General features: G+C 38.2%; 2 protein-coding genes across 2 annotated transcripts; both read right to left on the bottom strand.

The window, feature by feature from the left end:
* Positions 1–327: 327 nt before the first annotated feature.
* LOC110065332 (2-aminomuconic semialdehyde dehydrogenase-like) lies at positions 328–10770 on the bottom strand. Its single transcript, XM_020772463.2, has 11 exons — positions 10571–10770; positions 7711–7909; positions 6867–7071; positions 6122–6310; positions 5127–5221; positions 3805–3956; positions 3291–3432; positions 2343–2499; positions 2031–2086; positions 1625–1758; positions 328–788 (listed from the first exon to the last, which is right to left on the bottom strand). Exons 1-11 carry the CDS (start codon positions 10603–10605, stop codon positions 647–649), a joined length of 1506 nt encoding a protein of 501 aa, XP_020628122.2. The 5' UTR covers positions 10606–10770; the 3' UTR covers positions 328–646.
* A 1726-nt stretch (positions 10771–12496) lies between these two features.
* LOC110065267 (uncharacterized) lies at positions 12497–15264 on the bottom strand. The gene is made up of 4 exons (XM_020772377.2): positions 14968–15264; positions 14336–14518; positions 13181–13213; positions 12497–12699 (listed from the first exon to the last, which is right to left on the bottom strand). Coding segments are annotated over exons 1-4 (306 nt in total). The 5' UTR covers positions 15056–15264; the 3' UTR covers positions 12497–12697.
* Between the last annotated feature and the right edge of the window lie 537 nt (positions 15265–15801).

Below are 15801 nucleotides of genomic sequence, written 5' to 3'. Positions count from 1 at the left end.
TATTGTAATGCAAATGAGATAAACTAACCGTGAAAAGGGCTGTTACAACTTTCTGTGCACTAAAGAGACTAAAATGATAACGTTTCTGTTGTGTATAACACCACAACCAAATAAAGTAACATCAAGATTAAAACAAACATATTAGCCATATTAAGCCTGCTTGAAGGAGGCTGCAAAAGTGTCCAAGCTCATTTATGATTTTAAACTTTACTTACTCAAAAATCATTAAATTTATAGTGGCAAAAAAGGGAGTCTTCCTCCTTGTGTCTCTCCGGTTTTTTTTTTTTCTTTCAGGAGAGAAAACAAACAAAAAAGATACAACCTTCGTTTAATACAAATAATTTAATCATTATTCAATAGTTAAGTGTTCGCTTAATTTTACGTGAGTATTGAATAAAATGGGTATGACAGTTTCCCCAGCTTACGTAATCTTGACAAAAAGTAAAACTAGCTGATATTTAATAAATTAATGTTTATTGAAACGGAAGTTAACAACAACTGAAGGCTTTCGTTACGAAAAACATCGACCTGTAGTGTACGTCATGTCTCCGATTCCAAGATTTCTGCTTCCAGAAGTAACGGTTTATACACGAAATTCACTGAAGAATTGTGACTACAGATCGAGAAAAGCACCATACAGAACGAGTCAGAATTTAATGCTTATTGATTTGATTTCAGTGTAGAAGTCCATTGAGTAAACTCCGCCTGTTCGCCCGAGTCCACTGTTCTTCCAGCCCTCGCGAGGCATGCTGGGTTCGTTTGGTAGCCAACTGTTTATCCACACGGAGCTAACAAGAAAAGGGGAAAGAACTCACTTCTCTATGAAACAGTTTACTGTAGCATACTGAAGCAGCCTGCTGAGTTCTTTGGACAGACGTTCTTATATAGGAAACATGGGGATTGGTTACTGCAACGCTTATACTATTAGGAATAAACCTTTGATCAGTTATGAAAATAGCATCTCCGTATCGGACTTCTTTAATTTTTAACACTGTCTTATACCATGGGATAGGATTTGTTTGGTACTATGAGTCCAGTTTGCAAGTCAAAGATTATAACTGCGAGTTATTTCATTTCCTACCTGCAGGGCTTCATTCTCCCAGAATGAATCATTCTATAAAATTAAACTAAGTATTGTACAGAAAGGGCACAAAAATAATCAATCCCTTACCGATGGTTACTGCAGGATGAGTTTATCGCGACTGAAATAATTAAGTGTTATTCCAGTTCACGTAAAGTAAAGTAAAGTAAAGTAAAGTAAAGTAAAGTAAAATCCTTTATTTAAAACATGATTATCGTTTAAGCACTACATGCTTGAGGGGTCGAGTAGCTAATTAATTATCTAATTATCTAATTACCTACTGATAAAATGAATGAAATATACTGAGATGGGTTCTCACTCTATCCCAGTTTATAACTCCAACCCCTTTAAACCCCCCAAATCCACCCCCTCCCCCACAACGCTCTTGCTAAGCGAGCATATGAAAATTCAAAACCACTGTGACAGTCACAACCACATAATCATTTTCGTAAGCTCTAAACATCCATTCGAATGCTCAAAATATTGTTCAAATTTGACTTTAAAATAAGTTACGTAATTTAAGTTAAATTTGAATTGCCTCACCCCGCATTCACCTGGTCCGCAATGCTATGAGCGAAACTAACATCTTTACACCAGATCGAGGCAGACAATCCGTACATTGTTCCATTGGCTCCTTCTGTAGCCTCGTTTGCAGTACGAAATGGTATTATTCGTACCTAGGGAGGGGAGAGATAAATAGATACGTTCTACTCAAGAATATTTGCTGATAAAAAGGTTGATTAAATAAAGTTCAGTTGGTTTAAACGTAGAGGGCGGTGGGGCGGTACGTTGGTGCGTCAATTATTTCCAAATTTAGGAAAGTTATCGTTGAATAACCTACTCAGTATTGTCCATTATTGCGAATGAAAATTAATAACTGTTCTTGGATACAGTAGCTTGACTTCATCTTATAACTCCCTTAACCAATAAAATTAAATCTGATATTTACCACTGGTCCTTGAACTTCCAATGTGTTAATGGTGTTGACAGTAGAGCACTGAAAACCTAAACAATCAAGGAAGGAAAGACGAAATTGATGCACCTCATCTAGTAGATTTTTTAAACGTATGTAGTAGGATATTGTGGTGTTTCTTTTGGCATTGAGTAGGTGGTGGTAGGATGTACAGAGGCTAGAAATATGTTTACTACAGTAGAAACCCGGTAACAAAATAGGGCTTGTTCTTAAACTGTTGGTTCTAATACCTGAAATCGCTTCCTCTATTCAGGAGAAAGGACTAATATTACATTCAATAATGCTGACCTCCAAGTACCGTAGGCTCCAGGAAGTAACCTTTGTCCAACTTGCTGTCAAGTTTCGGAATTTTTCCGCCGCACAAAATTTCCGCCCCATCATTTACTGCGCCTTGGATAAATCCTACCATTTTTTGGCGGTGCTCCTTGCTTATCAAAGGACCAACCTAAGGTTATAAAAGAGCCAAAGCCATAAAGTTTACCTAGATCTGGGGCTTTTTCGCCGTATTTAGGCAGCTGGAACTTCTACTCAGAGATCGACCTTCGATAGCTTAATTTTGTTAATGCATTAAAGCCAAATGACTTCAAATGAAATGAAATCCACCCTTGTTATTACTGAGTCAGTCCCCACGAGTCTCACGGCTCCCTTAAAGGGCCCTACTCAGCCACACCTTTGTTTTTGTTTACATACGAGAGTTAAGCTACTATATTTTATTCGAAGCATGTCGAAACGAATAAAATCACTGTGCAAACATAATTTAAAGAACACAACTTACAGTAAAGCAATAGGATTTTGCCTCACCATGCAATATCAATAACTTCGATGGCATCGAAAATGGCGTAGGCTGACCAAGGTCTTTTAAAGGCCGTTTAAGATATATGCACTTTATTTTCGCGCTCTTGGTAATTATGCGCGCCTTGTTTTGGTACGTGTGTTTTGTTGACCGCCATCTTGAATATTGTAGTGTCAGAGCTGATAAGCCGAAAGCTGTATTCCCTCAATGGAATTAAATTGAAGGGATATTTTCCACCATTTTTTCCACCCTTCATCAATGTTACTAAGATTATGACCAGCACAAGGTAACCAAACTGCTTTGCTCTTCAAAACACCATTCTTGTGGCACTGAGAAGTCAAGTTGATCGGATGGTCTGGCAAAACTTGATGAAGTGGACAGCTTAGCCGAAAAGGGCAATACATTGTGAAGGCCTAATTAAACTGGACATGTGCTTTGCTTACCTGTGTGTTGGTCTCGTGCGGACTCCCAATTTTTAATCTCTGTACCAGTCTGATGAATTTTTCTTTAAATGATTGAAGTATGGACACTTGGACGAAAATACGATTGATGGAATGAACGTTTTGGCCCTCGCTATGAAGAAAACTGTTGGAATACAAAGGTAAAAAGAGAAACACTAGTCGTACATCCTTCTATAAATTCAATTAATTACACAATTTTTCCCCCTTCCGAGGAAAAAACTTCGATTAGGAAGTCTTTCTGATATTCGGAGGGACATTTTACAAAAGATATACTGTTCAAGCTGTTAACGAAACCACTTGCTTTGGCAGAAAAAGCTTAATTCTTACTATCTCATTTCGTGCGTTTTATAACAGGATGTTTTTTTAGAAATTCTTTCCTTGTAGGTGCAATGCCTGACAACCGTTTGAAACAAGTTTCCTCTGTCGGGATCTCGGCTATTTCTTTCCTTAAGCCATTCAATCACCACTAACGTCATGTATGTATTTATTAGTGCACCTTCCTTTGATGGCGACAGGGAGAACTTCGTCTAGATTAGCATCATCGAAGACAATCATCGGGTGACAATTTGCTAAGCTAAATGTGAACTTCTTTGTATAAAGTAGCTGACTTGCTCTCATTATGGCGCATACAGTCTTTTCACTCCCTGCCTAAAAAAACATAGTAAATGGCCCCATCATTATTCGGTAAAGATATCAAGAGCCATTCTACTCAAAGCTGTCAGAAAGGAAAATTTTCTCATAGCCGGGCTCAATTGAACTGACAGAAGTTAAGTGTCCACTGAACGTTTATGTAGGGTACCTTACAACAACAGTTTTAGGTTTGTTAGGGTGGAAATCGTTCCTTAGCTATAGGTTTGAGCGACAGAAGTTGATTGTACATACATACCTCTTACGTTCGAGTTCGAGGGCCGTGCTGTAAGTTTTTTCCCCATCGATTTATGGCCCAAGCGCGAATCGCGCGGGCCATTAATGCAAGGGGAACTTACAGTGCAGACCGAGAAAACGAGGTTAGAAAGATTTTTATTATATGTTTACTGTGTGTCTGACAGGTTCGGGAACGATTTCTATTTACGCGGAACGGCTTCAAATTTCTGTCGTACCTCGAAAGCAAAACGAGTCAATTTGAAAGTGTTGTTAAGTGACTCTTAAGTCGTTAGTGGGTTTTAACGCACAAGTTCAGAAGTAAAAGAAAGTTTTAAACTTTTACTTGCTAAAAAAGCTAAATCACGAAACATTTTGGCGACAAAAACAGCTTTAAATTTTAGCAGGCCGTACAGTAGAATGCGACCCGCTAAATTGACTAATCACAGCGCGTACCAACTGAGAGATATAATAATGAGCGTTTACGTAGAATACCTTATAAAAAACAGTTTCCGTTTCGTTGGCGTGGAAATCGTTCCTTAGGTTTGAGTGAGTTTGTACCTTAGGTGAAATTGAAGACCTGCTCCACAATTTTTATTTTTATCTTTTCATGTATGTGTTCATAGAATATGCTAACATGATATATGCAGAGAATCATTTTTGAAGCGTTATTTCAACTGTTGTTGTTAGAAATCAGTTAGAAATCAGTTATTCCGAGAGGAAATCGAGACTCAAAGCTCAAACTGACGTGGAATTCTGACTAGAGCAGGTCAAACCACAACAGAAAAAAGGCAACTTTTATCGTCGCATCTAATTAGACGAAATGCCAAAACGCGAGTTATTGTCCAATACAGACGGTATAGGCAGTATATAAAGAACAACCATGTACAGGTATTTTCTGTACTGTAATTAGATCTAAAACAACTAAAATACATGTTATAGTCAATATCATCCTACCAATGCCATGGCTTTCACGGTTGGATGCTCAGCCATAGCTTTACCAATAACATCGCCTTTACCGTACACCACATTTACCACACCTTTTGGAATCCCTGGAATAAAAATGATTTGAAAAATAAAAAAGGTTGCTTTATTTCAGTGCCATAATCGATTGGCGAACGTACGGGAGGGTCTGGAAGGGGTCCAGCTGACAGTTCATCATGATAATCGTAGAAATGACACGGCTGTAACTGAAACTGTGATCTGGTATATGAGAAGTCACTACAAGTTAGCTGATAACTGAGATTATTATATAGCTAGCTCCGTGAGCGGGAGAGATGAATCAAATCCTGCGCTGTGATTGGCGCTGTGATTGGACTACCTGCCGTGTCCCGCAAGAAAAATTTCCCCGAAAGCCATATAATAAATACTTTATTGACCAAACTTGTTCGGTCAAGATGGCTGGATATTGGCCTTGTTCTTTTTTTGCGCGTTTATGGGCCTCGACTCCGTCTCGGTCCATAAACACGCAAGAAAAGAACTTGGCCAATATCCAGCCGTCCTGACCTTACGCTTGGTCAATAACCCATACTTCCATCACCTCTTTGCCTACGTTTGTCATAGATGTGCATAATCCTAAGACATATAGACGGCTAGTCGATACAGTAATGCCCTTCTCATTGGAACAAATGGGGCTTTATTGATTTCTATTCCAATTCGCTCAAAGGAAACTTGTCCATTTTTTCGTTTTAAATGTTGCCTATATAGTCAGTTGTTGTTGTTGTTGTTGTTGTTGTTTTTATTTTTTCGCGCCAATTGATGCACATACGCTGTAAGACCTCCATGCCGTTTTTGGCTTCAAACCGTTATTAATCGACTTCGATCCTACGAGTTACGGTCTTTCGTTTCATTCCTTGTCAAGGAGGAGACAGGAGAGACTTGGGATGAAGATTAAATGTTATTTAATTGTCAATCATCACGTATTAGTATTTGAGTAGAATTCTTAGTATTACCTGCATCGCCGAACGTTTTGGCCATTAAATGGACCTCAATGGGAGCCAAGCATGACGGTTTAATGACTACGCAGTTACCGCTGGCCAGCGCTGGGATCGCGTGCCACAAAATGGAGTGAAGAGGTGAAGCCCATGAAGTAATTATTCCAACTACACCAAGTGGGTAACGAGATGTATAGCTGACAGAATCTGGAATGTGATGAACGGATAAATTTCAAAGGTTCCATGACTACAGTGAAACTGTTTACATTTGAACGTGTTTGCATTCCTTCATGACTTTCAGTTAATAAAAGGCGTGGCGAATGGTCCGTCAAAAAGCGTGGGTCTCGCAGTCTCGCCTTTTTACCGATAATTTGCGTCTCTACCCTGCGAGAAGAGCCTCTGTTATCTCTTTTTACAAAGCATAAGTACCGTAAGAAAAGATTCTCCCTGCAGGGTGGTGTGTCTCGCAATTTCGATTTTTTGCCAGGCTAAGAAAAGTTCTAATTCCTGATTTGTTTGTTTGTTTGTTTGTTTAAATAAACGTCCAAACGTCTCGGGCTCTCAAAACCAAAAAACACCTGATATATGCTTCGCGGAAGGTCTCGCATTCACCACTCCTTATAAATAGTACCTGACTACTAGCAGGTGGTAAACCAAATCTCCCAAATTAACTCGAATTTTCAACGGAAGCTCTGCAAGAGTAGCCTGCCTGCGTTTTCGGTCTCTACGATAGTTTATTTTTTATTAAGAATAAACTTCTTGCCTTTCGTTCGCGTTGCTGATTCCTTTGTAGCAATGGCCTGTGCAGTAAAATGTTTTATATTATGCACTTCTCTTGCAATCTCATTGTCTTCTTTGCTAACGCCATGAATTGCTCGTCCTTGGTCCATGATCTCGGCGCGAACGAATCCTTCCGATCTCTTTGTCAGTAGTTCAGCCACGTGATTTAAAACTTCCGCTCTCTCCATCTGTCGTTTTGCATGAAAAGATTATTAAGTTGAAAACAATTTACGATCAGAGGAAGTGAAAAGAGTAAAGAATGAATATCGTATATTTATGTATGACTGGATTTATGAAAACCGTGTCAATACTTTGCACCAAAACAGCCATATGGACTTGAGAGAGAGGAGCAAGAAAAGGAAGAAAAGAGAGTGGAAGAACTAAAAGACTGACATTCTTTTTAATTTTAATTCATATCGTCTACTTTGAGGAAAAAAAAAAAAAAAAAAAAAAAAAAAAAACGCTTAGCAGGACGCGATTTATTTAGTTCTGTTTTCATCAATCCGGACATATGTTTATGTATTTATTTATCGCGGGACCTTACTCCTAAATGCACGTTGTTCTGACTGGAGGCTTCCTAGCTACTAGCCTGTCCGTCAGTAAGGCGTTTTTGGAGAGGCGAGCACATGGATATTAGCCCAATTCTACTTCCTGCATGGGCCACTCATTTTTCACCCATTCCAAACCCAGCTTTTTATTTTCAAATCCAAGGCAGCAATCGTTTGCCAAAAATGAGCTGGTGTTGTATTATCCTCATTTTCTAATTAATGCCATCGTGATTACTGGCTTATCCACCATAGTCTTCTAGGTTTTCTTCCGTTACTTACCTTAGACACTTTTGACCAGTGTTTAAATGCAGAGCTTGCTGCCTCCACAGCTTTTTCTAAATCCATCACACCGGACAGCGGGTATTTACATAATGCTTCACCCGTGCTCGGATTCAATGTGTCAGCGAATCTTCCGTCCTCGGGTGGAACGAATTCGCCATTAATGAAATTGTAGATTTGTTCAGAAATCTCACCGCGCCTGCGTAAGAGACAGATAAATTAAACTGAATAAGCAAATGACGCCACATCAAAATAGTAGCATCTTCGTTTCTGTTCATACTGCTGGAAGATTTGGTTTGCAAAAACAATTAAGTTCTTGTGAAAAACTCAAGAGGGATTTCAAATGAGCTTGCAAAGGTCACGCCAAGCACAATTTAAGAATTAATTCATCTTGCCTGCTCGAGGAGTCAGACATATAAGCCATATAATACAGCCGAGAGCCAATTATGTAGATGCAATTAAATGCAAAGGCTACTCTTCGTGGCAGAATGAGCTGTCTGTTGCAGAGAGAAGGCCGTTACAAAGTAGAAAGTATGAATACACAAAAAAATCCTGGAAAGGAGACCATACCAGGACCTCTTACGTACAACGCACAAGCTAGCCACCAGAACGTCTGGCTACTTCGACAATTTAATGAAAAATGAAACACGCTGCTAAACAAAACTGCTAATGGATTTTGCTGTTATATTCAGGCATATGATAAGGAAAAAAAGCACATCTTACAAGTGCAGACGGAGCTGTATAAAGCAAGCGAATGACTATACCTGGCTAGACAGATAACGGTTTTGGTTCTGGCAAGGCAAATGATAAGAAAGCAGACATTTTACAAAGCGAGCTAATTTAAGTAGCACGCAAATTATAGTAATAAAATTCCTTTTTAAATGGCTTGTGTTTGTAGCCGATATAACGTGCGCTCTGATTGGCTTTACGGGCCTGCAAAAACCAAGAAAAATTCCATATAATAAACAACTTATTAACCTCGAACGTTCGGTCTTTATGAAAAAAGCAAACCTCGGGCTTATCGCACCAGACCTCGATATCGCTCAGTCAATACGGTATGGTCTCGGTTTTAGACTTTCCCGTAAAGACCCCACTCTCGTTTACTAGGTAGTTTAAAATCCCTACACTACGTTTAATAATTAATAATCCTGACATACGCCACTCTTTGGCACAGAAAATTGCGACTACACTGAACCTGGAAAGCAGCTGGCTGATTTATTTATTTTATCTTTTTTATAGTTATTGTTATTGTTGTTGTTTTTTTAAATTTACGATTGAACGTAACCCCGCTATTTCGAACTCTCAGGGGAAAAGAAAAATAGTTCGATCAGGCGAAATAATCGATAGTACATGACTGAAGGACTAATCCAAGGCAAATGGTTTTGAGTTCGAAATAACGGGGAATTGAAAATAACCTAGTTAGAATTAGCGGGATCCAACAGTATATAAATTCAAGGATCGCTACTATCAAGAGAACCAATCATAAAAGCGAACAAAGTAATAATTTAGTCATCGTCTCCTAGGAAACAAGGCGAGCGCGAAACAATCAGCTGCTACAAACAGCAATTAAATAATTATTCTAGGCCACGGAAGTTTTTTCTCTGCTTGCGACCGCCTCATGTATTAAAGTTGAATATTTTATAGCCGTAGTGGTTTACATTTGACGGCTGGTCTAATTTTTGCTTTGAAAAATGACAAAACGAAAAGCAAACCTTGAATAAAACGTTTTGAATGTAATTTCCGAACGTAACAGTCACAGGCAAAGATATTTGTGAAACATTGGTCACGAATGATGATCGTTTTCAAGCAAAACAAATTAAAAGCGTCCGTTGGAAAACCCTTTGTCGTGACGGTACGGCACGTTAAGACTAAAACAAGAAGCGTGAAACCCGAAACGCGAAACGAGTGAACTTTTCACGAAAAGCATCGTGCCGTAGTGCAAGAACCACATGCCGATAACTACAGTGTGTCTTCCCACAAGAAACGATATAATTTTTTTTATATATGACATAAATATTTACTAAAATCGACAAGTGGCAATTTCCGTTTTGGAATCCATTATGACTCTACTTGGAAATCAGTACTCTTTTATGTTTATCTCCTGGGCAATACACAGCCGCTAAAAGTTTGAATTTTATACAGAAAACAGAGGAAAGTAGAGAAACGAACTGACGGGGAAGTTAGCGAGTATATTCAAAGGCCTTCGTCGACGTAGAACTGGCAGCAGTTACGACCAAACATCATTTTATGACCATTTTACACCGTTTGTTCAACGCTTTAAACAGATGATCTCATGAGAGTTATTTTACAATGGCTACAGAATTTAATGGTCTTTGACTTGAAGGGGAAAAATGAAAATTTTATGAGTTTAAACTGTAAGCCACCAGGTGATAATTTATTCTTCGCCAAGAATTAAAAGAGATAGCATGATTTTAGGATAGAAATCAAATACGAGTAACTGAAGTTCCTAAATGTGCCTGTCGTCAGTTCGTCGAACAAAACTGTTTGAAGGGTTCGAGGTTAAGTATCGTTGCTTCGCTGTTATCTTCAAGTTAAAGAAGATATGTTATCTCGAAAGCAATGAAGGGATCTTCATTTAAAATTGTGCTATATCTGCTATGAGCTATAGTAGCAAAACGAATGCTTTTTGATGCACTTGTTTCTTATCTCCGTTTCCGGGGCTGTTAGTTAGTGGGAACTTAAGGTGTGGAAAACAAGGACTGGGAATCGCTGAATCATCACTCAACCGTTACGCGGAGTGCCGAATGTTGGCCAGCTTCTTTCGCTTGCTGGCTTGTTTACAAATTAATAAGATGTAATCGACTACAAAGGGCCTACGATATAGAGATCGTTCCCTTACCTAAAAAGGTGGTTAATCTGAGCGAGGAAATCCATGTGTCAGGTTCGCCGTTCTTGCTTCTTTATGGCTACAGTCTCTCGCAAGACCACATAGGAGCTAATTTTAGATTCGAATGGCAATCATTTCTGGATACCTGAGATCCTGATGTTAATATTATGCATGTAAGCGTAATTCTACCGTACACTAATTAGCACTGTCTGACGTTAGCTTAGGTTAGCTCTGTTAGAGGGAAATCATAAATTACTACTGGCAAAAAAAATAATGGCATCATAAATTTACGGTTGGCTGAAAATATATAAATGTCGTCTTTTGAAATTTTAATAATTCAACTTTTAATGCATTCCCCAAATGTACGTGATTAAAAACTAAACAGTAGCCTTATTTGATCTTTTTTTCTAATGCATCTTCACCTGTCGAGCTGTCCCATTGTCTGGGAAGCCTGACTTACCTTGAGAAGCAGTCGCGTTACTTTACTTATTTCGCAATAATGTGATTGACGTTCATATTTCACTGGCTCTTTCCTGCCCTTATGAAGCATGCAGACATGCATTAAAAAATGAGTAATTTTGTAGTTGTTCAAGTGACATGAGTTTTTTTAACAAAAGGAATGTAATGCAGCAATAACAACGTCAAAATTCACTCTTAGTTTAAATAATTTATCCTAAAAACTTTTCTTTATTGTATTCACAATCGCTTCATTTAAAAGGGTGAAGGCTTGCCGTAATGCATTTAATCGCCATAACAATTTAAATTCATCTTGGTGTCTACGAAGACATGATTTGAACAAAACAGTTCTTTAAAAAAAGGGAAAAAAACACACTTTCTAATTTTCTCCTAACTGACCAAGTCACGTGACTTCCAGCTCGTATCATTGGTAAATAACATAACGTCGTACCCAGGTTCTTTTCGGACTAATAGATTCAATATGGCGAACACTCCAACTGACATTGCAAATGGACTGCGAGTCCCCACACATTTATAAAATGAATAAATTAACGCCCCTTTCCCCCGAAAAGATAGTCAAAGGATCAAAGAAGAAGGATAAGAGAATGGGGCATAAATTGAGATTTTTCCTTGTAAAAAAAAAAATTGCATCTGGAGTAGGCAAGGAAAACCTGAAATTTTAAATTAAATCTTGAACAGAGTGGATCTTGAAAAGGATGTTATGTAGATGAAATCGCCAACTTACATGTTTCAGAGCGTTACTTGGAAATTTAACATATTTTGGCTTGGGAGCCATGATGGACAATAATTATTACTTGTTACTTCCAGGTACATGGCTTTAAGTTTTGTTGTGAGCCAGACACCATTATTATAATGCCTCTTAACATTGGAGACAACCACATCAAACAAAAGTTGAAATGGGTCAAAAATCAACAAACAAACAAACAAACAAACAAAACAAACCAAAAACCAATAACAATATTTCTTCTTGCCAAGTCATTCAACTTGTGTTCAATTCATGCACATCTCTCCCTGGGCATCTGAGAACTGACAACCCTCTCTGCCCAGTAGACTCCTGCTAAAAGATCCCGAAAAGTTTTTTGCACCCGAAAAGCATTTGCTAAATCTTAAAACTTTTGACTACAGAGCTGTTTTATCCATGTATTCTTAATACGAACAGAGGTTGTCCTCATGCAAGACGTTTCAGGCGTATACACCACTCTGTCTTATACCGATTAACTAAAAGTGGCTTTTCGGGCCCAAAAAGATTCAGGGCTTTCGAGAAATGGGCCCCCGACCTTTTGGGCTCAACATTTGTTCACAGAAACATCTCACCGCCCACATCTCTATATATAGAGTGTCTACATATAAGAATTAGCAGTGTTTCAACCTAGGTGTTGAAAGAGCGACTAGAGGATTTGAGTTCACAGGTTAACAAGTAAAACCAGTAAGCATTATTTAATGCAATCCATACCACATCAGTAAAAGAAATTACAATTTTTATTAACTTCAAGTCCAACCTCTTATATTTACATTACAAAAGTTAGTTAGATCATTTAATTCTGAAAGGCTGTAAGGTGTAACAGATAGCTACAACAGATTAACATAATGGTTTTGGTGTAGAAGTCTCCATCAGAAATGTCAAGTTCTAACTAAAAGGTCCCCAGAAATGTGGCTTCATTCTTCTGTGAAAGAAAAAATATATAACAAATTTTGTAAGGGCAGGATACTTTATTAATTGTGGGTACATTCCATCATAGTATACCCCTTGATTTAGCCCATGAAGACGCCCTGCCAGTCAGGTACAGCATAAAAAAGACAGGAATGGCCTGCAAGCTGTCACCCTCACTGCAACTGGGAAAAGGCAGTGTCTCTAATTTTAAATTATTTGCAACTAAAGAAACAACCTAAACCTTAGACTTTTCTTTACAAATTCTCAATGCTTTGCCCCTTAAATTTCACAACAAAGTAACAAATTCAAACAACATACATTCCATTTATAATACTTTTCTTATCTTGTATTTGGAGAAACTTGAGAGGCAAAAGAGTAAAATGTCTAATGTGCTTGCCCCACCTCATCCCAACACCCCCTCCCCCCCCCCCTGCAACCAAGACAATACAGGGAAGTATCATATGAACATGTACCAAACCACTTTTGATACTCACATGCAGTTGCTTCTTCCATTTCTGCTAGAGCAGCTAACAAAGTAGAGATATGAAAAATCACAGTTACACACCAGTAGATAGTAAAAATGCTGTGATGTTATAAGAGAAATGTGGCAGTGGCATGTGTGTTCCCACAGTCTGTCAGCACTGTGCGGAGGGGATAGTTTGTTGCTGAAATAGCTGCTCAATTCCACGCCTCTCTCATTCCTACCTTTCAATGGTTATTAACAAATTTTGTGACTTTGATTCCAAACATGTATCACCTTTGTGACATAAACTGAAATTTGTCCAGAATATTTTCTGACAAGACATCATTGTTCACAGAACGTAATGTTTCCCTTTCAACCACCCAAGAATTTTAAAAGAAAATCAAATCTTTCTCCAAAATAAGAGTTCTTGCCTTTTTTTGAAGAAAAGATTTAAGACGGAATCCAATAGAAATTCAAGTATTTAACAAGTGGACAAAAACTCTGTACCGAGATTACTTACATCGTAATGCAAACTTCTGTTTGACTATTTTAAATATCTTCTCAAAAAATGTCATTTCTAACAACACCAAGTGTCGAAAACACATTTTGAACTTCTTATGAAACAAGTGAAAGTACAGGTGAAATGAAACTGATGATGAGATTTTACCTGTGTTTGCAAGCACAATTTCTCTGAACTTACAAATTTATTTTCTCAAGTTCCCATGGAAAATTGTTTTCTCTGTTAATTTCAGGCAACTGCTTGTACTTACATGTGTATCTTTAGCTTTACGAAAATGTAAAATGGACTGTAAAATACCTAAAACTAATCTGGTACAAGGTTTTTGTCCACTTAAAACTGAAATTGCTTGATTTCCTATCGGATTTTGTCTTAACTGTCATCTTTGTTTTGGCACCCTATTTATTGATTTTGAGGTTTGGTGCTTTTTTGCCATCATGAGAACCACAAGATCAAAAAAATGGCAGATGTTCAAATTTATTATGATCAAAGTCTCACATCACATGACACCATCATCTTGGATTTACTCTTGAAGTTATGAAGGGGGAAAACCATTCTGCCTTAAACCTACTTTCACACCCTCCCCACACCCACAGTCCAAAAACACCTACAAACCCAGGTTTTAATCAGGCTTAATATTGGTTTAAATCCAACATTGACAACGTATACCTTCCTTCTCAGCTTTTAACCTTTCAGCTCTCTCTGCTAAAAGTTGAGCCCTTGGCCACCATGGTACATTTTTGTGCTTTTTAACCATCTCTTCATAATTTTCCTCGGCTCTTTCTTCATACTGATGTGCCTTATAACCAAGCCACAGAAAAGCACTGGTGTAGAATACATGCATCAAGGGTTCTGCAAAATCTTTAGGTTAGTTTCATGTACAAACATTGTACATTTAATGAATCCTGAACCATTGTCTACCATCCCACATGATCCACTTTAAGGTTTGAAGGATGAGGCCCTATATGTATGGTGACACATTTCAAATGAAACTTAACGTAGTATCACTAAGAGCACCTTAACTTAAGCTTAAATACATAAATATTCCGCAGTGGATGTGTAAGAACATAGACAAAACTAGTATGTCATTGCGTTTACATGTATGTATTTCGTGGCTAGTTTGGAACGTTTGGCTCTGGTAAATGTACTCTTTACTCTGCAGTTTACACCACAATCTGAGCTATATTTCAGCTTACAAGTATCGAACATGCACAATGTACAGGGTAAGCAAGCTTAATACAACTTAGCTCACACTGTTCAAGTGTCGTTCAAAGTGCAATAAAAATAATACCATTACTTACTTCTAAACGCTGGATAACCTCGCACCAGATTAGAGTAACACGATGCAAACAATCCGGCACCTCCAAACCATAGTATTGTCCTTATCATGTCTAACAGCTAAGGAGAAAGACGACTAGTCTTGAAGAAAGTGTACACAAAAATCCAATATGGCGTCTTGTGTATGGCCTTAGCAGCCAAGCTTCTCGAAGTGAGTCGATGACTGCTTCATGTAAGCCCTGTGACAAAAGCCTCAACACAACTTTAGAAGTAAGACTTGCATAGAAGTTTTAGATAGAAATGCGAGGGGAAAGATAGAAACATACATAGGCCCTGAATTAAAAAATGTGTACAAAAAAAAAATAAATAAATACATGGAAATATGAAATAGCGTAACTGGTAGAATTTTCGGGCCACACTTCGTATTTTCTTTGTCGCAAAGACGGAGGCGCGAGCATCTCGTTTTCACCGCAGGGTGCATTACCTGAAACATCTTCTTGAACCTAAACTAGCAACATGTATGGCCAATGCGCCATCGGTATTCCAAACAAATGCACATCACTTGAACTAGCACCAGCAGGTCACCTGCTTTAGTTTATTTTGAAAGCAGTCATTTCTAAAATGGTCCATTTGTACAATCTAAAACTTTTTCTTCTTCCTCTTTGTGGAGTGATATTACCATTCCTGTGCGTCGAAAGCTCAGCTAACGATTCTGATAGCTTTCCTATTGTGGTCAACACGTGGGCTGGAAACTATAAAGGAGCCACAGACAAAGGTGATAAAACGGCTGATTTAAATTTACACATTAGTTTGTTTGATTCGGCTGAATCAAATGACAACAGAGGAAATAATGACGC

The sequence above is a fragment of the Orbicella faveolata genome, unplaced genomic scaffold (genome assembly GCF_042242905.1).
Source record: "Orbicella faveolata isolate gen_17 unplaced genomic scaffold, um_ofav_v1 contig_35, whole genome shotgun sequence".
NCBI lineage: Eukaryota > Metazoa > Cnidaria > Anthozoa > Scleractinia > Merulinidae > Orbicella > Orbicella faveolata.
The sequence above is the reverse complement of the archived record's forward strand: the minus strand, read 5'-3'. Positions and strand labels throughout refer to the sequence as shown.

What these genes read in the sequence shown, in the direction of transcription:
- LOC110065332 (XM_020772463.2), bottom strand. Translation starts at nt 10,605, where the DNA reads ATGGATTTCCTCGCTCAGATTAACCACCTTTTTAG. An exon ending in CGCACGAGACCAACACACAG is followed by an intron (nt 2,500 to 3,290) that starts GTAAGCAAAGCA and finishes TTATAACCTTAG; the next exon opens with GTTGGTCCTTTGATAAGCAA. An exon ending in GCGGACCAGGTGAATGCGGG is followed by an intron (nt 789 to 1,624) that starts GTGAGGCAATTC and finishes TTTTCTTGTTAG; the next exon opens with CTCCGTGTGGATAAACAGTT.
- LOC110065267 (XM_020772377.2), bottom strand. Translation starts at nt 15,055, where the DNA reads ATGATAAGGACAATACTATGGTTTGGAGGTGCCGGATTGTTTGCATCG. An exon ending in AGGTTATCCAGCGTTTAGAA is followed by an intron (nt 14,519 to 14,967) that starts GTAAGTAATGGT and finishes AAGATTTTGCAG; the next exon opens with AACCCTTGATGCATGTATTC. An exon ending in GTTAAAAGCTGAGAAGGAAG is followed by an intron (nt 13,214 to 14,335) that starts GTATACGTTGTC and finishes CTACTTTGTTAG; the next exon opens with CTGCTCTAGCAGAAATGGAA.